Raw genomic sequence first — 26,583 nt, 5'->3', positions numbered from 1 at the left:
GTTCAATTCAATATACAAGGAGATGGAGCCAATCTAGATGTTCACCAACAGATGAATGCATGATGCCAGTCTAGTGCATATCAAATGAAATATTATTCATTTCTAGAGAAAAATGAAACCACAAAATTTAAGGAAAGTTGGTAGACTTAGAATGTATAAAGTTAAATGAGATCACCCAATGTCAGGGGGGGAAACACCTGTTCTTTCTTGTATGTGGATCCTAGCCTATAATGTATGCATGTAAACATGTTATTAAATATGCAGAGGTACAGTGCAACATTGAGGAAGGAGAACATGAAATTTTAAAGAGACAAAGCACTCCCTAATGAGTTCACATACATGCTGTACTTTGTGGGTCCTCTGAATGCTCTCTCAACATGTGCACGGTTTAGATGTAAAACAGGCCCTTAACAAGCAATATCCACATGTGACTCTGTGCTGCCACCTTACTGAGAGGACCGTGTTTGAAGGTATGGTTTCATCATTTAAATGTCTCTGTAAAATGCAGTTCAAATAAGTACTACCAACTTAGGGTGTATTGTTCTCTAAACAATAATTCTAGATATAAAAACTGTAGAGAGTGAAGGATGTCCAAAGTATGCTTAAATCATCATAATCGGGGAATTTTGGAGAACTCCTGGGAATGCAGACTTACTGGCCCTGAAGCTCGAAAACTAACACACCAGGAATTACCAACACTGAGAAGCTTGTACGATTTGGTTTGCTTTGATTTTCATTATATTTTATGTAATATTTCTAAAATGTGGTTTCTGGGTGGATGAATGTACTTCCCTTTAAAACTTAAAAGTCATAACAAAGCTATTTTAGAGTGAGCAAAGGCCTTGGATATTCCTGTCCCTGAACGAGATGTACAAAAAGCTAATGAACTCACGGGAAAGGGGGTTCAACACCATCAGTCTTCAGGGAACTGCAGATCAAAGTCGCAGTGAGTCTCACCTCAGCTGTTATAGTCTCCAGCAAAATCTAACTGGGTCCTCAAAGGCAGCTGCACACTGGGACCTTCCCTGGGAAACTTGGTGCTCAGCTCCATTACAGCCTTTGGGGCTTGGCTACCATCCTTGTGACAGCACAGACATGAGCTGCAGGGCTCCTCGTGGACACCAGGGGGCGACAAGAAGCCACATAATCAACAGGGAAGCTCCCTGAGGCCTGAAATCTTGCAGCCTTGTCTCCATCCCAGTTCCAACAGACCTGGAGCTCCCTCACATAATCATTTCCTGTGTCTCTGAGAACCCAACTCTACAAGGAGACCCTATGTTGTCCCCTCTCCCTCGCACCACCCGTGAGGAAAGATGGGGAGATCACAGGGCAGTCACCAAGCAGAACAAAGACATCCCAGAAGGGTCAGGGAGGGCATGGGCAGACCTGATTCACATTCAGACAGCACAGGAAGCTGGGGGAGGGGTGTCTCCCCGGGGCTCTCCATAGGAAGCTGGAGCACACAGTCCTCTTTCTAGGACACACAGGTCACCTCCTCCTGCATGCCAGGATGTGAACCCCTGAGATAACTTGTATCCCTGGATCAGACACCTGACTGGTGACAGCAGTGACCATGGATCTGGTCCCTCCCCAGTCAACATTCAAACCTTTTCCAGCCCTTAGAGATAACTGCCACTCCCTCCATGGGGAAACTCCCACTTTCCCAGAGCATTGAGATCACAGGGCAGACTGGGCTCTGCTGGAGTTTTGTGTCACAAGGAAATACACTCCTGGTTATGGGAAGTGCAGGGACAAGGCCCTGGGGTGAGCCACTGTTCTCTAGGGGCACAGGACACTTCCAAACCTTGTGGGTCAAAGTATGTTCTAGAACACAGAACCAGAAAGAAAGAAATAGAAGGAAGGGAGGCAGCACTGATACACAGACTCCACCCCCAGACCATGTGACTCCAGGAGGCTTCCTCCTCTGGGAGGAGGCTCTGGAAGAAAAACAGAGTAGACACCAGAGCAAGCTGACTTGCCAGCAGCCTGAGAGGCAAACCTCCTGTCCAGAGGAAGAGTCTAGGCCACAGCAGAGACCATGGAGCTCTCCTCAGCCCCTCTCCGCAAAGGGCAGCTACCCTGGAGGGGACTCCTGCTGGCAGGTGAGGAGACATTCCTCAGGGGTGTGGACAGCAGGGGAGCTCAGAGACTGGATGGGGTCTTCTGGGAGGAGGACTGTGCCTCAGAGGAGATATATGACTGCTGCTTGAAGCCTGAGAGCAACAGGAAGCTCGCAGGGAATGTGAATTGGTAAGTGGGGAGGAAAACCTCAGGGGCTCCCCACTGTGAGTTTATCAGCACTGGCCTCTGTACCCTGAAGACTGACTCCCACTACTGTGTGAAGGTGACTCTTCAAGTAAAACTCAAACTGGGGCCAGTAAACAGGGTCATTTCATACATACGACCCAGAGGTATCTGCAAGTAAACCCCAGGCACTGGGACACTGGTTTGCTCACAGGTGTCTGAACCTGTTCCAGGCAGTGGTGTTTAAACCAAAATTGAACCAGTTCTCCTCACAGTGTCCTGGGCAGGAAGACAGAGCAACATCTAGAAGGTGGGGTGGGGTTGACAAGGACTTCAGAAGGAACAGAGCTGGGAAGGTCAGAAAATGAAGGCATGGAGTCTTTAGAGGAAGAAGTCAGATAAGATGCCTACGCTCACCAAAGATTCTGAGTGTGAGCTGAGATCTGAGGGATGAGGGGTTAGCTGTGCAAACATCCGAGAAGACAGTTTCATTCAGTGGAAAGATTCAGGGGTACTGAGGAATGGGGGTGATGCTGTTAACTTTTCCCTATAGGACACACACACACACACACACACACACACACACACACACCAAGGCTGAGAGTTGAACACACTCAGGTTTCAATTTCTATCAAATGCAAAGGTCCTAATATTGATAGATTTTTCTCTCTTCCCTCTTAGCCCCACTTTTGATCTACTGGAGCTCTCCCACCAAGGCCCAAGTCTCTGTGGAAGCAGTTCCGCCCCACGTTGCTGAAGGGGCGAATGTTCTTCTACTTGTCCACAATCTGCCAGAGACAGTCCGAGTCTTTTACTGGTACAAGGGACGAACTGTGGATGAGAGAAAAGAAATTGCACGATTTATAATGTCCAATAATATAAAGAAAACAGGGCCTGCGTGTAGCGGCAGAGAGAGAATATACCGCAATGGGTCCCTGCTCTTCCAGAACGTCACTAAGAAAGATGCAGGCGCCTACCTGCTATATATGAAAAAGGAAAACTTTGATATAAGGAAAGCATCCGTGCACTTCCATGTCCACCGTAAGTAATTCTCTGTAACCTCTGGGTCATGGGTGGACCTAATCCTACGTCACACACAGAATTGTCAGTCCTGGATGACTGTGTTATGGTCCCCACAGTGTGGTTCAAGCCTTTAGTGAAGGACACAGAGTGGAGGAAACAGCAATAAATCAGGATCCCTCACTGGAATCCACCCTCAGAGAGAGGGGGTGAGGTAACTCAGCCCAGGCTGTCAGACTCTGCCCTGGGTCTTAGATGTTCATCATGAACATGGCCTTGAGAAAGACCCTCCAGGACTCCGGGCAGGGCCTGGCCTACGAAACCATGAGATTCTCACAGAGACATGAACACCAGAAGCTTTGCTCCAGATCTCTGCCTCAGACTGGACCAGGAATCCTGAGAAGCTTATAGACTAGGTTGAAATTTGACTTGCTGTTGGAGTTGACAGGGGACAATGATTGACTGTAGGCTGGTAGCCTGCTGACTGTCAGCCTGTGAGAGCCATGTCAGAGGTAGGTCACCTGGGCATCTCCTCCTGAGACTCAGTGTGCTCAGCATAGGTCGAGGGGTATGAAAGGCAACCAACCAGCTGTCCTGATGGTCTTCTGAGACCTCGCAGGAGGGTGGAGAGCCATAAAGAAATGGGAGAAAAGTGTACAAATGGCAGCTCCTTGCCTCTGGGGTCCAACCCTGGGTTTATTTTTTGCAGGCAAATAGTAAGAGAAACTGCTTGGTGGAAGGTCAGGTCATTGCTCACATTTAAGGTTAACTTGTAGGCATGGAAAAGGATCATTTACCCTGTGTCCTATTCTGAGGAAATTGAGACAAGAAACACAGTCGCTGAGTCAGGGTCACGTAGGCCGTGGGTGGCACAAGCTACCTGTCCACAGCCACATCTCCAGGCTCCCCACCATGGAGACCTTATTAGGTGCCCCTGAGTCTTACAGATCATTTCCTAGACTAAAACTTCTTTTAGGGGTCCCTGATTCATGACAATCAACATCAAACTCCTGACAAGAGTGGCCCAGCTGAAGCCCAGCCTGACCTGAATGGCAGCCAGATCCTGATCTGTGTGCGATCTCTGTTGGGCTGTCAGGTTCTCAGGGAAGCTCAATGGGAAGACTAATCATGACCTATGTGTAGGAGAACCCTGAGCAGCAAAGGCTTGGAGGGCGCTGGTCCTCACTGAGCAGTGGAGGTCAGGGCAGCTGGAGGGACTCACACATTGTGTCCCAAGACATGCAATAGGTCAGTGAGGACCAGGAGATAACATGAGGTCTCTGATTCCAAGTCTCGAGTCTGTCCATCACCACACACTGCAGCTCAGTTTCCTCCTGGGAAAGCCCTTGCTTCTGCCATGCACAGCACAGGAGGCCCCATTGTCTCTGAGAGCTCAGCTACTCCATCTGCCTGTAATTTGGTTCCTGCCTGATTCTTTGAGGTTCTGGGTTTGTGGGGAGATAGGAGACCATCTCTGTTGAAAGAGGCCCTTGCAAGAATCAGAGCCACCACACAGAGCAACCTTCTCTTTGTTGTCTGCACACACAGCACTGCTACCCAAGCCCAAAATCACAAGCAAGAATTTCTATGCCAGGGAGGGGTCTCCAGAAGCATTAATGTGTGAGCCTGAGACTGAGAATACAAGCTACCTGTGGAGGAGAAATGGCCAAAGCCTCTCAGAAGATAACAGGCTGAAGCTCTCTGAGGGCAACAGGACTCTCACTTTACTCAGTGTTGTGAGGACTGACACAGGACCCTATGAGTGTGAAACCCGGAACCCAGTGAGCACTGCCCGAAGTGACCCATTTACTCTGAACATTACCTGTGAGTATTGTCTGCTTCATCCTGGCTACATCTGTCTATACAAATAGTTAGGACTAGGACACTCAGTCCCCTTGGGTTGATGACACAGACCCACCACACAGACACCTAGGCTGACCAGGGCCTCCTGACCCAGCGCAGGTACACTGGAGCCAAGCCCAGCACTGAGCTGGAATGGACTTCAGAGACTTCTTCCTAGAGAGACTCGGGGTGATGGAGACAGCGGACAGCTCAGACTCAGGCTCAGTGCACAGTGAGTGTGCAGTGGGGATGTTTGTGTGCTGTGCTCGAGATGGATCAGGACTTGTGCCTGCTGCATGAATACTCTTCTACTAATCTGCACCCCAGCTCTGGGTGGGACCTGCTCAGCTGAGGTTATAGCACAGCTCAGAGAGACAGTGTGGCCTTCTGCAGACCAGGATTGCCCTTCCCTCTACTGACATCACATGTGACTTTGTTCTGTTTGCTCCAGATGGTCCAGATGTCCCGATCATATCCCCCTCAAATATTCATTTCCATTCAAGGACAAACCTCAGCCTCTCCTGTCAAGCAGCCTCTAGCCCTGCAATGTTCTATTGGTATTTTAATGGAAAGATTCTATCAAAAGTCAAAGAGCTCTTTATCCCCAACATCACTACTAATAACAGTGGTTCCTATACCTGCCTCATCTATAACTATGTCTTTGGAATCATGAAGACCACAGTCAAGAACATTACAGTCCTTGGTAAGTGGATCTCTGAAATATCAGTGCCAGGTTTGGAGTAGAGTCTTTTGGCTTTCTGAGAAGATGCAGAAGAATTTAATTTCCAGCCCTTTTCTATGAGAACAAGCAAAACTCCATTCTCCCCGAGCGTCCTAATCCATTACTATGTCCATCTTCTCCTGCTGTTCTGACTTCTGGCTGATAGGGATGGAGCTTGGAATGTGAGGAGGAGCTTTTCCCAGCCTTGGAAACCTCAGGTTATGGGAGGGACTTCCCAGGGGACAGAGAGCCTTAAGGTCAAGATTTCTTTCTGTCACTAACACAGCCCTTCCTGACCCCTCCATTTTCTTCTTATGACCTCCATCACTTAGAGGAACACCCAGGGCTTTCAACTGTGCTCACATTCTTTTTCTCCAAATGTGAGGAGAAAACTCCCTCCCCACAGATGGGGACCAGCAGTTCAGAGCTCTGCTCCCAGCTCTGCTCCTGTCTCAGGGGTGACTGGCTGAGCTCTGACTCCATGGGAGGGGAAGTGTGGTGAAGGCACCTGGGAGCCCTGTTCTGACTCGGGGTAAAACATGTCACTGACAACTTGATGATGCTCTTTCCCTTACTCTTGTCAAGGATTAAAAACAGATGTCGGCTGAGTGTGGTGGTGTGTGCCTTTAAGGCCAGCAGTAAGGAGAGAGAGGCAGGGAAATAGTATGAGTTTGAGATCAGTCTGGTCTACATAGCAAGTTCCAGGCTAGCGAGGGCTCTCCAGTCAGACCTTGTCTCAAAAGACATTCAGTATGAAAGTTCAAAGTGGCAGGTTGTGATCAACACTGTGATCCCTCTCTTCTTTTTTGTATTTATCCCATCTCCATGGAGCAGGAAGTAATTTTTTTCTTAGAACAGAAATTCTTTAGTTTGGAATTTCTCCCAGTCCTAAGATGTAGGCTTTGACCTCTAAGATTCGCTTGGACATCTTAAACCCATGACACATTATTTAATGAAAAAGAAACAGAAGACTATTTTATAATTAGGGACCAGACTGTTCACACTCACAGAAAGTGTGAGCAAGAATTTGCACAAGAATCAATGGAATAAACATTCCTACAATAAGATTTGTAGACACATGGGCTCAAGGGGCTCCTAGTGTGGAATTTATACACATAACCTGAGTCAGGGATCACTGTATATCATCTCAGTAGGAGGAAGACACAGCTGTCTCCTGAGAGACCACATCTTGAACCCAAACATGCGATCTTCCAGAGGGCCATGTCATTCTGTGGGCCCTGTGAGCTGGCTGAGGTCTCTGAGGATGAAGGACTCTCAGCTGTCCCCTCCATTGTTTATCCACAGAGCCAGTGACTAAGCCCTCCATCCAAGTCAGCAACACCACAGTCAAAGAACTGGACTCTGTGTCCCTGACCTGCTCCTCAAACGACACTGGGATCTCCATCCATTGGCTCTTCAATGGCCAGAGTCTGGGGCTCACGGACAGAATGAAGCTGTCCCTGGACAACAGCACCCTCAGCATAGACCCTGTCAGGAGGGAGGATTCCGGGAAGTATCAGTGTGAGGTCTCCAATCCAGTCAGTTCTGAGAGGAGTGATCCCATCCAGCTGGACATAATAAGTGAGTGACCTCCCCTCCCTTCTTACCCCATAGTGTTGGAGTTGGGGCATTTTCTTTATCAGCGAGAGACAGAAGCAGGAGGAACAGGAGCACAAGGCCAGCCCAGGTTACATTGTGAGAACCTGTATGGAGGATTAGAGTGGAAGGCTGTGGTCAACACTGTGGTCATTCACGTCTTCTCTGTGGTGTTTATCCCATCTCCATGCTTCAGGAAATAAATTTTCTTCAAACATAAACTTTTTATTTTTGGATTTCTCCCAGTCCTGGGATCTAGGCTTTGGCATCTTTAATATTAGATGGTAAATCTTAACCCCATGACACATTATTTAATGAAAAAGAAACAAAAAACTATTTTATAATGGAGGGATCTGACTGTTCATACTCACAGAATATGTGAACAAGAATGTGTAATGATATTTCATTTATATTTTAATAAATAAAACTTGCCTGAAGATCAGAGAGTAAAACAATCTACACTGGCCATTGATACAGACCAGGCAGGGGTGGCACACAACTTTAACCCCAATAGCCACACTAGTTGGCCATAAAAGCCAGGCAGTATGGTGCATGCCTTTAATCACAGCACTAGAGAGAAATATAAGATGGGAGGAGACAGTTCTCAGACAGTCTCATGCTGAGATTCCTGGAGGTAGTATCACCACTTTGGACTGAGGTAGAGGTCACTGCCAGTGCCTATCTGCTTTGCTCTTCTCTCCTTCAGGTTGAACCCCAATATCTGTCTCTGGGTTTATTAATACTGTTATATTTGGTGTCCAACATAGGGCTCGAACCCATGATGTTTGGATTAAGAGTCCCATGCTCTACTAACTGAGATAGATTATTCTTTTTTATTTTAAGTAAAAAAAAAAGGAAGGGGGAATGTAGTGATGCTTCATATGTATTTTAATAAATAAAGCTTGCCTGAAGATCAGAGAGTAAAACAGCCACACTTATCAGCCTTACAGACCAGGCAGTGGTGGCACACAACTTTAATCCCAGTAGACACACTAGTTCATCATAGAAGCCAGGCAGTAGTGGTGCAAGCCTTTACTCCCAGAACTAGAGAGGAATATACAATGGGAGGAAACAGCTCCCAGTCAGTCTTGTGCCGAGATCCCTGGAGGTAGGATCACCATTTCAGACTGAGGTAGAGGTAACAGTCAGTGGTTGACTGGTTTCCTTTTCTGGCTGTCAGGTTAAACCCCAATATCTGTCTCTAAGTTTTTATCAATCCTATTATAAGAATTTGCACAAGGATCAATGGAATAAACATTCCTAAGATGAGATCTGTAGACATATGGGCTGAAGAGGGTCCTAGTGTGGAATTTATACACATACCCTGAGTCAGGGTCACTGTGGATGATCTGGGTAGGAGGAAGACACAGCTGTCTCCTGAAAGAGCATATCTTGAACCCAAACAAGCAATCTTGCAAAGATTCACATCATTCTGTGGGCCCTGTGAGCTGTCTGAGGTCTCTGAGGATGAAGGACTCTCAACTGTCTCCTCCACTGTTTATCCACAGAGCCAGTGACTGCACCCTCCGTCACCAACACCAACACCACAGTCAAAGAACTGGACTCTGTGTCCCTGACCTGCTCCTCAAACGACACTGGGATCTCCATCCATTGGCTCTTCAATGGCCAGAGTCTGGGGCTCACGGACAGAATGAAGCTGTCCCTGAACAACAGCACCCTCAGCATAGACCCTGTCAGGAAGGAGGATTCCGGGAAGTATCAGTGTGAGGTCTCCAATCCAGTCAGTTCTGAGAGGAGTGACCCCATCCAGATGGACATAATAGGTGAGTGACCTCCCCTCCCTTCTTACCCCACTGTGTTGGGGGTGAGGAAAATTCTTCATCAGCAGTTTGCAAAATGGGTAAAAATCACCAAGAAAAAAACATGTTCAAGATTCAAATACAGCCAGGCGGTAGTGGCACACGCCTTTACTTCCAGCACTCAGGAGATAGAGGCAGGCAGCTATCTCCGAGTTAGAGGCCAACCTGGTCTACAAGACCTAGTTCCAGGACAGGTTCCAAAGCCAAAACAATAGAGAAATTGGTTTTTTGAGACAGGGTTTCACTGTGTAACTTTGGTGCCTACTTGTAACTCTCTCTGTAGACCAACCTGGCTTTAAACTCACAAAGATCTACCTACCTCTGCCTCCTGAGTGCTTGGATTAAAGGCATGTGGTACCACTGCCTGGCTCAAATAGAAATTCCATTTTGGGATTTCTCCCAACCCTGAAGTGTAGGCTTTAACACCTTTAAGATTAGCTGGGCCATCTAAACCCCATGACAAATTCTTTAATGAAAAACTAACAGAATTCTATTTTATAATGGAGGGACCTGACTGTTCACACTCACAGAAAGTGTAAGCAAGAATTTGCACAAAAATCAATGGGGAAAACATCTCCCTCCATGAGATTTGTGGTCATGTGGGCTGAAGGGGCTCCTAGTGTGGATCCTGCACACAACCCTGAGTCAAGGGTCACAGTGGGTGATCTGGGTAGGAGGAAGATTCAGCTCCCTTTTTACAGATTGTATCTTGAACCCAAACATGCGATCTTCCAGAGGGCCATGTCATTCTGTGGGCCCTGTGAGCTGCCTGAGATAACTGAGGATGAAGGACTCTCAACTGTCTCCTCCACTATTTATCCACAGAGCCAGTGACTGCACCCTCCATCCAAGTCACCAACACCACAGTCAAAGAACTGGACTCTGTGTTCCTGACCTGCTTCTCAAACGACACTGGGATCTCCATCCATTGGCTCTTCAATGGCCAGAGTCTGGGGCTCACGGACAGAATGAAGCTGTCCCTGGACAACAGCACCCTCAGCATAGACCCTGTCAGGAGGGAGGATTCCGGGAAGTATCAGTGTGAGGTCTCTAATCTAGTCAGTTCTGAGAGGAGTGACCCCATCCAGCTGGCCATAATAGGTGATTGACCTCCCCTCCCTTCTTACCCCACGGTGTTGGGAGTGGGGCAAATTCTTTATCAGCAGTGTCCAAAATGGGTAAGAGTCACCAGAAGAAAAACAAGCTCAAGATTCAAATACAGCTGACTGTAGTAGTGCATGCCATTAATTCCAGTACTCAGGAGGTAGACGCAGGTGGATATCTGTGAGTTCAAGGCCAATCTGGTCCACAAAAGCTAGTTCCAGATTTGGCACCAAAGCCAAAGCTACAGAGAAATCCTGTCTCATAAAATCAAAAATGAAGAAGAAGAAGAAGAAGAAGAAGAAGAAGAAGAAGAAGAAGAAGAAGAAGAAGAAGAAGAAGAAGAAGAAGAAGAAGAAGAAGAAGAAGATTCAAATACAGTATTCATCTTAGTGATGGATTCATGTTAATCTCTTGATAAACACCACACAATCTGAGAATGATGCTGCGCACTTAGAATCCCAGCCAGCATTCCAGAGCCAGGGACAAGTGGACAAGTCTCTGAATTCCAAATCTCCATGGTTTTTGTAGTAAGCTACAGGTTAGCCTTGGCTGCATAGTGAGACCTTGTCTTAAAAAAAATCAGTAAGGAGGATTAGAGCTGCAGACTGTGGAAAACATTGTGGCCATATAGGTCTTCTCTGCTGTATTTATCCCATCTCCACATAGCAGGAAATATTTTTAGCTTCAAATAGAAATTCTTTTTATTTATCTATTTATTTTGGTTTTTGGAGGCAGAGTTTCTCTGTGTAACTCTCAACATGAGGTTTGTGGTCATGTGGGCTAAAGGGGCTCCTAGTGTGTAATCTGCACACATACCCTGAGTCAAGGGTCACTATGGGCGATCTAGGTAGGAGAAGATTCAGCTCTCTCTTTACAGATTGTATCTTAAGCCCAAATATGCGATCTTCCAGAGGGCCATGTCATTCTGTGGGCCCTGTGAGCTGGCTGAGATCTCTGAGGATGAAGGACTCTCAACTGTCTCCTCCACTGTTTATCCACAGAGCCAGTGACTAAGCCCTTCATCCAAGTCAACAACACCACAGTCAAAGAACTGGACTCTGTGTCCCTGACCTGCTCCTCAAACGACACTGGGGTCTCTATCTATTGGCTCTTCAATGGCAAGAGTCTGGGGCTCACGGATACAATGAAGCTGTCCCTGAACAACAGCATCCTCAGCATAGACCCTGTCAGGAGGGAGGATGCTGGGGAGTATCAGTGTGAGGTCTCCAATCCAGGCAGTTCTGAGAGGAGTGACTCCATCCAGCTGGCCATAATAGGTGAGTGACCTCCCCTCCCTTCTTACCCCATAGTGTTGTGGGTTGGGCAAATTCTTTATCGGAAGTGTCCAAAATGGGTAAGAGTCACCAGGATAAAAACAAGCTCAAGATTCAAATACAGCTGGGCGGTAGTGGCACATGCCTTTACTCCCAGCACTCAGGAGGTAGAGGCAGGCAGCTATCTCCGAGTTAGAGGCCAACATGGTCTACAAGACCTAGTTCCAGGACAGGTTCCAAAGCCAAAACAATAGAGAAACCCTGTCTCATAAAATCAAAAAAGGAAAGAAAGATTCAAATATAGTAGTCATCTTAGTGATGGAAGCATGTTAATATCTTGATAAACACCACACAATCTGAGCATAGTGCTGCACACCTTGAATCACAGTCAGTGCACCAGAGGTAGAGACAGGTGAATGTCAATGAGTTCCCAACCTCCGTGGTCTTTGTAGTGAACTCTAGGTTAGCCAGGGCTGCATAGGGAGACCGTTTCTCAAAAAAAATCCAAAAATCCATAAGGAGGATTAGAGCAGCAAGCTGTGGTGAACACTATGGCCATTCATGTCTTCCTTGTGGTATTTAAAACTCCATGAAGCAGGAAATAAGGTTACTTTCAAACAGAAATTATTTATTTATTTATTTATTTTGGTGTTTTGAGACATGGCTTAATTGTGTAACTTTGGTGCCTGCCTGGAACTCATTCGATAGACCAGACTGGTATCAACCTATGAGTTTAATACCACTGTCCGGCTCAAATAGAAATTCCATTTGGGGATTTCTCCCAGCCCTGCAAATAGGCTTCCTCACCTTTAAGATTAGCTAGGCCATCTGAACCTCATGACACATTATTTAATGAAAAAGAAAGAGAATTCTACTTCATAATGGAGGGACCTGACTGTTCACACTCACAGAAAGTGTGAGCAAGAATTTGCACAAAAATCAATGGGGAAAACATCTCCCTCCATGAGATTTGTGGTTATGTGGGCTGAAGGGGCTCCTATGTGGAACCTGCACATATACCCTGAGTCAAGGGTCACTGTAGGTGTTCTGGGTAGGAGGAAGATTCAGCTCTCTCTTTACAGATTGTATCTTAAACCCAAATATGCAGTCTTCCAGAGGGCCATGTCATTCTGTGGGCCCTGTGAGCTGGCTGAGATCTCTGAGGATGAAGGACTCTCAACTGTCTCCTCCACTGTTTATCCACAGAGCCAGTGACTAAGCCCTTCATCCAAGTCAGCAACTCCACAGTCAAAGAACTGGACTCTGTGTCCCTGACCTGCTCCTCAAACGACACTGGGATCTCCATCCATTGGCTCTTCAATGGCCAGAGTCTGGGGCTCACAGACAGAATGAAGCTGTCCCTGGACAACAGCACCCTCAGCATAGACCCTGTCAGGAGGGAGGATTCCGGGGAGTATCAGTGTGAGGTCTCGAATCCAGTCAGTTCTGAGAGGAGTAACTCCATCCAGCTGGACATAATAGGTGAGTGACTTCCCTTCTCTTCTTACCCCATAGTGTTGGGGTTGGGGCATTTTCTTTATCAGCAGTGTGCAAAATGGGTAAAAGTCACCAGGAGAAAAACATGGCTCAAAATACAAATACAGTCAACTTGGTGGTGGATGCATGTTAATCTCATGATAAAACGCTAAGCAAACTGAGCACGGTGCTGCATGCCTTTAAACAAAGCACACCAGTGGCAGAGAAAGTGTATCTTTATGAGTTCCCAATCACCCTTGCCTTTGTTTATCAGCAATGGCAATGATATCCTGAGAACTGACATTCACAAATGTCAGGGTGACTCTCCAAGTAAAACCCAGACTGGGGCCATTAAGCAACATCATTACATACAACCCTGGGGAATCCACAAGTAAACCCCAGGCTCTGGGACACTGATTTGCTAACAGGTATTTGAACCTGTTCCAGGCAGTGGGGTTTAAACCAAAATCAAACCAGTCCTCCTCACAGAGTCCTGGTGCTACTGGGCAGGAAGACAGAGCAGCAAGGACATCTAGAAGCTGGGGTTGGGGTTGACTAGCACTTCAGAAGAAATAGAGCTGGGAAGGACAGAAAATGAAGGCATGGAGTCTTTAGAGGTCAGAGAAGGCATGCCTACACTCACCAATGATTCTGAGTGTGAGCAGATTTCTGAGGGAGTAAGGGGTGAGCTTTGCAGACACCCGAGAACTCATTTTCATTCAGTGGAAAGATTCAGGGGTACTGAGGAATGGGGGTGATGTTGCTGACCTCCCCCCAATAGGACATACACACACCAAGGCTGAGAGTTGAACACACTCAGGTTTCAAATTTCTACCAAATGCAAAGGTCCTAATATTGATGGATTTTTCTCTCTTCCCCTTAGCCTCTCCTACCACTGCCCAAGTCACTGTAGATGCAGTTCTATCCCACATTGCTGAAGTGAAGAACATTCTTCTACGTGTCCATAATTTGCCAGATACAGCCCAAGTCTTTTTCTGGTACAAAGGAAAAACTTTGGTTAAGAGAAATAAAATTGCACGATTTCTAGAATCCAAAAGAACAAATAAAACAAGGCCTGCTTGCAGCATCAGAGAGAAAATACACCACAGTGGATCCTTGCTCTTCCGGATAGTCACTCAGAAAGATGCAGAAGCCTACATGCTACGTATGGAAATGAGAAACCTTGACATCAGAAAGGCATCCGTGCACATCCATGTGCACCCTAAGTAATTCTCTGTAACCTGTGGTGGAGGAAGCCGTGCTGGCACCCCTGGGAATGACACATACATGTTTTGCAAATGGAGCTCTTTAGAGGCAAGGTCCTTTGGAGAATCCCACCCTTTTGTCATGGACCTACGGAAAGGATACTGCAGACCTCTGTGCTGATCCTAGGGATGCATGTTCTTCAGGCCTCTCTAACTTTCGTTATGCTTATTCCTAGGGTGACTCTTAGTTCTGCTTTGTTAGTCATGATTGTGCCTGAGTTTACTGGGAACTAAAGATTCTGAAGAAAATTAAATTTCTCTGATCTGTTACAAAACCAGTTTCTCCTCTTGCCCCTGGCTGCCTTTGTAGTCATCCTGAGTGAGCAGGAGAAGCTCACTAAAGTTAATGATTATTATGATTATTGCTTATTCAGTTCCAAAAGAGACAACTATACTCCAAAGAACTTAAGAACTTAGAAAATGGTTTCTTGGGCTGGAGAGATGACTTAGCGGTAAAGAGCATTGCCTGCTCTTCCAAAGATCCTAAGTTCAATTCCCAGCAACCACATGGTGGCTCACAACCATCTGTAATGAGGTCTGGTGCCCTCTTCTGGCCTGCAGGCATACACATAGACAGAATATTATATGCATAATAAATAATAAATAATGGTTTCTTAAAGGATGACATTAAAAAATTATAGGAAAATACAAGGAAAAGATATAGGACATGAGAGGGCAGACATCTCTCTGGTGCCAGGATATGAATACACTGATATTTTCCCAATATCAAGTTATCAGTAAAGGAATCTAAAACTCCTGGTTTCCTAAAAGAAATGTACTTGAAAAAATTGCCAGGAAGAATAAAAATTTAGTCCCAGCAGTTTAAGCATTAGGTATTAATCATTACTATTTTCAGAACTTATAAAGATTTGAATTATAACTATAGTCCACATAAAGGTGATCCACAGACTACTTAGAAACTGGCACATACCTGAAAATGATATCCTAGGTGTGACAATACACTCAGCTGGCAACAATGATATGAAAGTATCACATTGTGAAGAGCTAATCGCAGGGCTTAAGTCTCTTAGTTTGTAATCGGATGTTTACCGCCAGCTAGGGCACAGTATAAATAAGATGTGCCTGGCCAGATATAAACATTTGGCGTGCACTATAATGATATGGGGTAAAGGTCAATGATGTCAAGGGAGTGGGAAGAAGAGAAACTAAAATGAATAAATGTTAATGATTCTTGGAAAATGATTAATGAGAAATGATTTGAAACTGCTCATGCTTGACTGCATTAGAACTTCTGTGAATAAAGACAGTCTGAACTAGTTGGGCCATCAGTTTGAAACACAACAGGTGATCAGAATCTTCATTCTTTGCCAACTTCACACATCCATCCTGTGGCACAGAACCCCGCGGGCCTGGACTCCAGCATTCTGTGTCATGGGTGGACAGAATCCTACTTCACACATAGGACTGTCACTCCTGGATGACTCTGTGTTATGGTCCCCACACTGTGGTTCAAGCGTTTAGTGAAGGACATAGAATGGAAGGAACAATAAATCAGGCTGCCTCACTTGAATCTACCCCTCAAGAAGAGGGGGTAAGTTAACTCAGCCCAGGTATGTCAGACTCTGCCCAGGATCTGAGATGCTTGTAGGAAGACAAGGCCTACAAGGTCAAGAGATTTTGCCAACCTGGAGTTGACCTGAGAGTCTAGCAGCAGGCACTGTCAGAGGTCCTGCTCATGCCTAGCCAATGAGGGTTGACTATGCGATGTCAATGGATCAGAACACACCCTGGGTGCTGGGAGGAGGGTATATAAGGCTCTCCCAATTGGTGAATAAATGAGTCTGCTGTGTGCCCTTTACCGGACTCCTGACTCCTATGCCATGATACCATGTATTCCCACCCTTTGTCCTGTGGAAGCCGCTAGGACACAGCAACAACTGGCAGCCAGTGGGTTCTAGTCATCTCCATCAGCTCACTCGCAGAGCTGGACAGTGCCCCCAAAATGGTGTGTTTCCATGAGAAGACCCCAAGATGGTGTGTTTCCGTGAGAAGACTCCTTGATGTTGTATGGTTTTGGTCTCAGCAGCAGGTAAATGTTGTGACCCCCTTTCTTTCCTTCTTTTGTGTTGTCTGCCATGTTTTTCTGCCCATCCATTTAGGAAGGCACATTTTTCTGTTTTAATTCACCCAGAGCCTCCACATAGGGGTTGACACCCCCCTCCACCGCAGGAGGTGAGCTCGGCTCCAGAATGCCATCCCTCATCTGGAGATACAATGTGGGCATACAGCCATGGTTTAAAAAAACCTCAGAAGTCACCCACTAAAAGGCATAAAACACAAGATCCAACACAGCTTTCCACCGCCGCTGACTGCCATCTACCCTCTGACTGTTGCCCGCCTTCGGTTTGTCTACAAAATGGGTGACCTCTCCTTTACCTCCACCCCTTCCACGTCTGATCTCTCTATGGCAACCAATGAGAAAAAGGCAGTTCAAGCCCCGCAAAACATGCTAAGGAGAGCACAGCCATAGTTAAGACTGAGTATGTAGCTCCCCCGTCAGCAGTTCCCCAACAGCTGTACTCCCGCAGCAGGAAGCCACACCTCCACTGTGGTACCCTTGGAGGGAAGTGCTCAGTATCCACCTGCCCCTGAAGGCGGAAATTCCCTAGCCCTTCGGTTTGACCCCCAACCACCACAGCCTCACTGTCTCGGGCTGCCCTTCGTGGTCAACCGGGGACAAACGCCACAAACGAACCTCTCGATTAATGTTCCAGTGATCCTTAACATGCTCACTGGATGAGGTCACTTTGTCCGCTCCTTCCGTCAGTCACAGACTGGCCATCAAGCCTACTGCCAAAAGGTTGGTGCCTTGGCTTTCAAGGCTCTTAAGACACGCACCCCACGGGGTGCTTCAGCTTATTTCCGCAGTATCATCCCACAGTCGGGGAACATCTTACTGATTTTCTCATATGTGTCAATGAGGCAGTGGAGTGGAGAGTAGACCTGGGCCCCACTAGGGAAATGTCAGTCAAACAATTGGTTTGGAAAAGTCTTAATGCCCCCAATATGCAATTCAGTCACAGCAGTCTGCAATGAGGACATTCACAAGTAGACACTGGCCACAAGAGAAACAATTCCATCGCTACTCTCATGGCTTCCCTGGATGCCCTCCTTGTGGTCATACCGTACTCCGAGAACACAGCCGCAGACATCCCACTAGATAGATCTTGCTGAGGATGCAGCAAACAAGGCCTTCTGTGGTGTGACTTCCCCTGGACAAAACCTAGAAACTGAAGCCCCAGATGCAGTAAGGGGTTTCATTGGGCAAAGGATTGCAGATCACAGCCTGCTGAAGCACCTGCCCCTTTAAACTCCAGGCAGGGTGCTCCTCAGCCCTGGCAGTTACAGGAGGCTCTGGTAATACAAAAATCTACTGAACACTGCCCATTTCTCCATGCTTCCCAATGCTGACCGTCAATCTTGATGGGCAAGCTGGCAGAGGCTTGGTGGACATGAGTGCAGACGTCACCATATTAACAGAAAGGGAGGCACTTTTGATGTAGGTGTGTCATCTATCTATGTATTACTTTCATTGGTTAATAAAGAAACTGCCTTGGCTTTTGATAGGACAGCAGCTTAGAAAGGTGGAGTAGACAGAACAGGATGCTGGGAAAAAGAAGCAGAGTCAGGCAGATGCCATGGAGCCAGCCACCAGGTCAGACATGCTGAATTTTTCCCGGTAAGCCACAACCTCGTGGTGACATACAGATTATTAGAAATGGATTAGTCAAGATGTGAGTTAGCCAATAAGAGGCAAGAACTAATGGTTCAGGCAGTGTTTAAATGCATACAGTTTCCGTCTAATTATTTTGGGTAAATCTAGCTGGTAGCCAGGTGGTGGGAAACGGCCCCCTCGCTTCTCTTACTACACACTTTATTTTCCCCACTGGAAACTTAGACCTGGCCCTCCCATCAGTGGAGTGGGAGGCCAACAAGATTCAAAACTTACCACCTACCTGGTCCAATGGAAAGACCTTGACAGTAACAAGGGAGCCATTTACCCTACAATTTCTATGGTACCGAGAAATCTCTGGGGCAGAGACATCCTGGAGGATATGGGTGTCCTATCTACCGACAATAGAGTTTTCTTTCATGACCTTCATATCATTGGCATTTATTTGGGGTTCCAATGGGCATTTGCTTTAAATTCTGAAAACTCCGATTCTATAATTACACATTTATTAGTAACAATGGCTCTAATGGGCATACCGTCACAAATTAAGATTGGTAATGCCCCAGCTTACGTTTCCAATAAAAATGAAACTGTTTTTTACATGTTACAACATAATACATATTGTAGAGATACCATACTATCCTACAGGACAAGAAACTGTTGAGAGATCTAACTGCACCCTAAAAGAGATGCTTGCTAAACAGAAGGAGGATATGAGGACCCCCAGAGACAGACTGTATAATGCCTTACTATCCTTATATTTTCTAAATGCTAATGAAACAGAAAATGGCAGCAGAAACCGCATCTCCAGCCTCCCCACCATGGAGACTTTATTAGGTGTCCTTAAGTCTTGTAGTTCATTTTGTAGGCTCAGGTTTCTCTTAAGGTTCCCTGATTCATATCAATCAACATCAAACCTCTGACAAGAATGTCTCACATGTGGCCCAGCCCTACCTGAATGGCAGCCAGATCCTGATCTGTGTGCGATCTCTGTTGGGCTGTCAGGTTCTCAGGGAAGCTCAATGGGAAGACTAACCATGACCTATGTGTAGGAGAACCCTAAGCAGCAAAGGCTTGGAGGTGCTGGTCCTCACTGAGCAGTGGAGGTCAGGGCAGCTGAAGGGACTCACACATTGTGTCCCAAGACATGCAGTGTGTCAGTGAGGACCAGGAGATAACATGAGGTCTCTGATTCCAAGTCTCAAGTCTGTCCATCACCACACACTGCAGCTCAATTCCCTCCTGGGAAAGCCCTTGCTTCTCCCATAGCACCGGAGGCCCCATTGTCTCTGAGAGCTCAGCTACTCCATCTGCCTGTAATTTGCTTCCTGCCTGATTCTTTGAGGTTCTAGGTTTGTGGGAAGATCGGAGACAATCTCTGTTGAAAGAGGCCCTTGCAAGAATCAGAGGCACCACACAGGGCAACCTTCTCTCTGTTGTTTGAACACATAGCACCACTACCCAAGCCCAGCATCACAAGCAACAATTCCAATCCCATGGAGGGTGAGGACTCAGTAGCATTAATGTGTGAGCATAAGACTCAGCTCATGGCGCTATGAATACATTACTGGTACAACCACTCTAGAAGAAAGTTTGATAATTACTCATAGAGTCACACACACTTCTACAACCCAGCCATCTCATGGAATCACTAGATATTTATTTTTTAAAAACCCATAAACACATGCACAGAGTTGTACATTAATGTTCATAGCATCATAATACATAACAACTAATAATCTTAAAATTTCATCAACAGAGAAACTGAAGAGATCATTGTGTGTCCACAGGTAAAAACTATTCAACTACTAGTTGTAGGGAGCCACCTGGAGGCACAGGTGGTCCTGCAGTTTGGAGGTATACAAGTCCATACCTGGCTTAGCCACGTGGGGCTGAGAACCCTTGCCTGCACATGCGCAGACCAGCAAATGGCATTAACCAATCAGGACAGCATTCAAGCCTCTCCACCGTTTAAAAGCAGCTGCCTCTGGGCTCTGCTTCCTCTCTCTAAGCTTTCTCTCGTCCCTGCACTCTCTCTTCCCTTCCCCCAATTTTCCTCAATCAAGTGCTCCGAATAAAGACGTGATCAGGGAAGGAATTCTCGTTTTTCGTGGCGTTCATTCCTGCTGGTCAGGAAGCGCGCCGCAACTGGTGCCGAAACCCGGGAACGAACCAGGGCCGTGCGGAGCGCGCCACAGTGGGCCGTGCCTCAGAGGCAGAGCTGTCGCAGCTGTCACAGCCGCCACTGCCACCGTCCGCTGCTGCTGCCGCAGCTCACAGCCGCGGCCGCCAAAAATTCAGTCAGATAAAAACATTTATCCCCCCAAAATCTACATCGTTCCTTCTTCAGCAGGAAGCAGCTAGATTCGACTGTCGACGCCCATTTTCCCTCAAAGGACTGATCGTAATTATCATAATAAAAGCGCGTCAACCTGGTTACCCGTATCCTAGGTAACAAAGGCGGACCTATTACCTCAGGCAACGGGTGGAATAAACAATACTAGACCTAGAGGTTTTTTTTTTCCATCTGAATGGGGCCTGGAGAGATGGCTCAGCGGTTAAGAGCACTGCCTACTCTTCCTGAGGTTGTAAGTTCAATTCCCAGTGACAACTATTTTGGTTTTAGACAAAAGAGGGGGACTAGCAGTGACAGCTTCCCCCAGAGAAAGGACTCTTGCTTGCATTCTCTACAAATAATTTTTAATTCAAAATTTTGCTGGAAAAACAGCAGCAGACAGACATGCTCTGTTTGAAAGCAATTCCGTCTAATTCTAAGGCCTGCTTTAATGGCACAGGCAAACAAGATTTGCTCTTTGAAACAGAGACCTACAGGTCTTTAAGTTCAAAACCAGTCTACTTCCAGTACTGATTGTGCTGAATTTTTACACTGAGATTTTTAATACTCTTAAATGTTAATTTGGGAGGAGAGTTTTGTTTATGTTTTTCTAGGAATGCTGACATACATCTGGATGCCAGCGAGACTGACAAGAGAAATAAAGAAGAAAGATGACCCAGTGGATGCTGAGTGTCCTGCTGTGGAAGATTCATGTGGAGGCAGCAGAGATGACCCTCTGGGCGGTGTCAAGATCAGCTGTTTCATGTTATCACCTTGAGCAGCACCCTGTGCAACCTCTTATCTCTTAACAATTTTCTGACTGACTCTATTCTGCCTTTTCCTTCCTTGGGGATGGGTGGGAACAGAGATATTCTTGGCATGCTGTGTCTAGGTGGAAGTGTTGTATGTCTTTGATTGGTGTGCTACATGCTAGCCCAAGTGAGGAGGGACAAGGCCTTTGTGGCGCAGGCCTTGGCAGCCTTGGAATGTGTATCCTCACCCCAAGTTTGGCTCTCAGCCTTAAAGAGCTCATAGGCAATTAGCCATGCATAGCCTTTGCACCCTCTAGGGACCAGATAGTCCCACAAGGCACAGAGGAAGGTATGCATTGGCGGAGGGTGTGTCTTGTTTTTCTTTTCTTTAACCGGTCCACACATCATGAGGTGGGGACCAGATTGAAAAATAATTTTGCCTTATTGCTCTTAGTAACAATAGAAGGGGAACTGTAGGGAGCCACCTGGAGGCACAGGTGGTCCTGCAGTTTGGAGGTATACAAGTCCATACCTGGCTTAGCCACGTGGGGCTGAGAACCCTTGCCTGCACATGCGCAGACCAGCAAATGGCATTAACCAATCAGGACAGCATTCAAGCCTCTCCACCGTTTAAAAGCAGCTGCCTCTGGGCTCTGCTTCCTCTCTCTAAGCTTTCTCTCGTCCCTGCACTCTCTCTTCCCTTCCCCCAATTTTCCTCAATCAAGTGCTCCGAATAAAGACATGATCAGGGAAGGAATTCTCGTTTTTCGTGGCGTTCATTCCTGCTGGTCAGGAAGCGCGTCGCAACTAGTGAAGAGATAAATGTGTAAAACAAAATGCACGGATCCTGCTGGATACTATGACACACAGCTGAGCACTTGAGCCCAAAATGTCCAAGTCATCCTAAACACAGGAAAATTGTATCTCAAGAAACAAAAGATGAGGAATTAGTGAGCTGTCTCCAGAATTAAGAGTATTTGCTGCTCTAGCAAAGGACCAAGTTTGGTTCCCAGCACACATGTTGGCCAGGTCAAATTCACCTGTGACTCCAGTACCAAGGAATGAAACACCATCTTCTGGCCACTGTGTACATATGTACACATTACTGCATGCACACACACACATACACACACACACACACACACACACACACACACATTAAACATAATTAAAATGAAGATTTTGACAAAAGATAAATCTTAACAGTATCACCACATACACAGCAAGCCATACACACAAAGAGCACATTATGCCATTTAAATTTTCAAAAGCAGATCATTCTAATTACTAGTGCTAAGAATTCACACTTGGGAGCTAGAGAGTTAGCTCAGTAAATAGCTGTGCATGCTCATCCAAAGAACCCATGTTCCATTCCCAGCATCCACATGGTGGCTTACAGTTGTCTGTAATTCCAGTTCTAGGGAAGTCTCTTTCTCAGGCACCAAGGCACACAGTGGTACACAAGAAAATATGTGGACAAAATATTCACATACATAGAAATTTTTATTATGTTTTTAAAAAGAATTGACACTTGAAGGTGGGATATACTGCAAAGGTATTCAAAGATATTTTGGAGTCAAATCACACATCAAGTGGTAATTACATATTTACCAAAATTCAGGGTGTAAGTTGACATGGTTGCTAGTGAGGAGGCTGGTGCAGGAGAGTTGCTTGAGCCCAGGAGTTTGAGATCAGCCTAGGCTACATAGCAGGTCCCTTAACACAAAAGAAAATATAGCGCAGAGACTAGAAAGTAGTCCAAAGAGAGGATGCAGGCTTGACAGAACAAAGACTTGGAGAGTGAGGCCAGAAACAAAGTCACAGCACCAAGACTAAGGTACACATCAACAGATTTGAATTTTATCTATTTTTTCTTTCTATGCACATACTTATATTGGAGGGAGACATTGCCATGACATTAATGTGGAGGCCAGAGAACAGCTGTGAGACTCAGGACTCTCCTTCCACCACGTGGGCTCCAGGGATCCACTCAGTTTATCAGACTTGATGGTTCTCTATCTCAATTTTATTATGTATATATATTCTGGGTAGGAGTGGGGAGTGTGCATACGTGAGTGCAGATAACTTCAGAGATCAGAAATCTCACATTCCTCTGGATCTGGTCTTACAGGCTGCTGTGAGCTACTTCATATGGGTCCTGGAAACCAAACTGGAGTCCTCTGGAAGAGCAGTTCATATTTGAACATTTAATGACTAAACCATCTATCTCTTCAGTCCTTGGTTCAATTTGGAATGATAAAATATGTACCTAATTCAATCTATCAGATATAAAACACCAATACTCACATTCTATTGTTGTGTAATAAATTATCATATTTAGACCAGAATTTCCTTTTATTATTTAGAGACCAGGTGAGATTGAATTCCTCATTATCCAGCTTCCTTTTCTGGAAGAGCCAAGATTACAAGCCTGGGTACCTCCACTGCCTTATTTTAGGTAATCTGGTGATCAAACTCAGGGTCTCTGGTACACCAGGCTGACCCTCTTGCCACTGAGCTACACAGTCAGCACTATGTGACCATGTGTAGCTGCTAAAACAACACTTGTTAGTTCACTAGCTCAGTTCCTTGCATGACAGATTGTGGTTGACTCTGCCCTGATGACAGGTGGAGGCACATCCAAGATCTTGTTTGGTCTATGGTCACCTCCATTTAAGCAAAGGATGGCTTATGTCAGTAGATTATATCCACATAGGCCATCTCTTCTTAAACAAAAGCAGCTGCTTTATACCCACAAACACATCTTCCAAATCCTGACCACCACAAGTTAATGTAACCACGGACATGAGGTGGGACATGAACAACATTCTAGTTTCGGGCAGAGGGGCCAGCTGAGGATTCTGTGCAGCACCTCATGCACAGCCCTGCTCTGAGAGAGATCTTTCAGGGTCCTGATCTGCAAAAGTGGGACAAGGAAGCCAAACAGCTGAGTGATGTAATGTGAAACAGGAGACCACCGCTGTGTCCTTTGGTCATGCCAGAGTACACACAGCTGGGTGTGGTGTAGAGGCAGGTCAATGAGAACAGGAGTATTCTGGGAAGAAAGAAGCTTTTTTCTGCAGTTGTGAGCCTGCCACAGAAGAAGCAAGATGTGACTGCCTTGCTGAAAAAGGTACTGAGCCATGTGGCTAACATAGACAAGAATAATGGGCTAATATAAGTTATAAGAGTTAATAAGAAGCCTGAGCTAATGGGCCAATCAGTTTATAATTAATGTAGACCTCTGTGTGATTTCTTTGGTACTTAATGACTGTGGGAACTGGGCAGGACAGAAAACCCTGACAACATGGCTATAGTGGTATTCATTTGTGATCCCACTATTTGAGAGGCTGATGCAGGAGGATTACCACAAGTGCCAGGCCATCTTGATCTACACAGTGAAAATCAAACCAGACAAAAATACTTGGCAGGACGCTCTCTCAAAAAACAAAAACAAGCAAACCAAATTACCTGCAGACTTAAGAAACAGAGTCTGCGTACACACGAGTGCATGTTACACTAGCAGTGCTAGAGCTGGGACACAAGACTGCACACGTGATAGGTTAGTGCTCTACCACAGAGTACAACCCAACCCTAACAAATGATCTTATTCTCATCATAGCTCAGGAGATACAAAATCAAAGTGTCAGCAAATTGTGTTGCTTACCTGTGGAGGCCCAAAGAAGCCAAAGGTCAGAGTTTGGGGACTTGTTTTTAGTTTGAGATTATTGTGCTTCTAACTCAAACAAAGGTCTCACCTAGTTGTAAATCAGAGTTCTGCTCTCTCAAGGCTATTGTAAACAGGTGTGGCTAGTTGCCAGACCCCATGCTCCTGAAATAGGGAAGTAGTTGGCTCCTACCTAAAAACAAAAGTCTAAGGATCCAACTAAGTTCTTGTTCCCTTTATGGAAATAACTTGGGATTCCACCCAGGAAGTGGTTTGCCTACAGAGTGTTATGTCTAGAGCAAGAGTCAAGGACATGAGTGATGAATGTACCCCATGACCTTCAATTTGTATGTTTAATGCAGTCTTTTTGTTCTAGTCCTTCCTTTTGAAATCAGGGGTATATTAAGCTCTTGTAAATTAAACAGGGACAAATTCTCAGTACTCACTGAAATTCCCTCCCGATACTATCCTATGTGTTTCTGTGTTTTATTTTTGTTCATGTCTCGGTATTCCTTACTAAGTTTCTAGATTCCCATGCCTCCACTCTGGAAGAAAGGTAATCTTGTCGAGGCTGGCCCCCTGACACTTACCTTTAGTTTTGTATGTTAAATCTTTGAACTTTGGCAATTTTTTAAAATAAAAATACAATCATACAATCAAATAGTTTCTCTCCTCCCTCTTCCCCACTCCAAGCCCTTCCTATATAATTCTCACCCTCCAGCTCTCTATCAAACTCATAGGCTCTTTGAAATGAAATTTATTTTTAATTAACACAAAGACATAAAATTATACAGAATAAGGGAAAACCTTGTAGCATGAATTCTAATTGATCCTAATGATAAAACCTCGAAGTCAGCGATCAGGGGTGAAAGCTGAAGGATCAGAGAAGGAGAGCAGCCAGGCTCTACAGTTTTTTCCTCTACCAATGCTCAGACTAAAGGGGCGATCCTGTCCTCAGACTCACTGCCTGTCCTGCACCACGTTATATTCCTCTCGCCCCCCAGCCATACACCTTCCTGTCTCTGTCTCCCAAGTGATGGGATTAGAGGTGTGTGCCACCACCACCTGGCCTCTAGGGCAAACCAGTGGCTTCTGCACTGGCTAACGGCACTCTGATCTTCAGGCAAGCTTTATTTGTTAGGTCATAAACAAAATATCATCACATTCCCTTTTTTGTCTAAAGTAAAAAAGGAAGTTATAACTAATAGAAGAAAAACTATATATAATTAGTACGGTAACTATATACAAAATATACTGGCAATGCATACATCAACAATGTCTAGTCCATTTGCATTTAACAAATTCAGGGAAACTACTACATTATCTATCCTATCTTGGTGAGTCCAAAGTGTTGTACCTAATTTACTTTTGATTCAAACTTGAACTACCAACTTAAAATTATCTTTTTATGTCTCTCAAACTTAAATACTTTACATTGCTTTTTTATCCTTATGGCTTTATATCTGAATATTAAAACAATTTACATCTTATAAAAAGACATTATCTCTTGAAAGAGCAAAAGGACACTATTAGTACAATAAAAAAACAATATTTACTGTAGAGCACTCATAAGTGGATACTAGCTGTAATCAAAGGATATTGAGTCGATAGTTCATGATCCTAGAGAAGCAACATAATAAAGTGAACCCTAAGAGAAACATACATAGCTCCACCTGGAAAGTAGAAATAGAAAAGATCTCCTGAAAAAATGGGAGCATGGGGGAAGGGAGAAAAGGGATGGTGGAAGAAGAGGAGAGGAGAAGGAGAGTGGGG

At 45.6% G+C, this 26,583-nt stretch overlaps 1 protein-coding gene across 4 annotated transcripts; it reads left to right on the top strand.

Moving 5' to 3' along the window:
• Positions 1 to 1,933: 1,933 nt before the first annotated feature.
• On the top strand, positions 1,934 to 14,640 carry LOC125404553 (cell adhesion molecule CEACAM1-like). 4 transcript variants are annotated; one of them, XM_087907892.1, is made up of 10 exons: positions 1,935 to 2,102; positions 2,926 to 3,285; positions 4,813 to 5,088; positions 5,558 to 5,809; positions 7,133 to 7,408; positions 8,932 to 9,207; positions 10,069 to 10,344; positions 11,349 to 11,624; positions 12,828 to 13,103; positions 13,981 to 14,640. In XM_087907892.1, the coding sequence occupies exons 1-10, from the start codon at positions 2,039 to 2,041 to the stop codon at positions 14,325 to 14,327; spliced, it is 2,679 nt and encodes an 892-aa protein (XP_087764018.1). In that variant the 5' UTR covers positions 1,935 to 2,038; the 3' UTR covers positions 14,328 to 14,640. The 4 variants fall into 4 exon arrangements, with proteins under 4 accessions (XP_087764020.1, XP_087764018.1, XP_087764024.1 ...); XM_087907894.1 differs by lacking the exon at positions 10,069 to 10,344 and having other exon boundaries at positions 1,934 to 2,102; XM_087907898.1 differs by lacking the exons at positions 10,069 to 10,344; positions 11,349 to 11,624.
• The last annotated feature ends 11,943 nt before the right edge of the window (positions 14,641 to 26,583 follow it).

The sequence above is a fragment of the Myodes glareolus genome, chromosome 1, assembly GCF_982192425.1.
Source record: "Myodes glareolus chromosome 1, mMyoGla1.1, whole genome shotgun sequence".
NCBI lineage: Eukaryota > Metazoa > Chordata > Mammalia > Rodentia > Cricetidae > Myodes > Myodes glareolus.
This window is presented reverse-complemented; position numbering and strand designations above follow the sequence as displayed.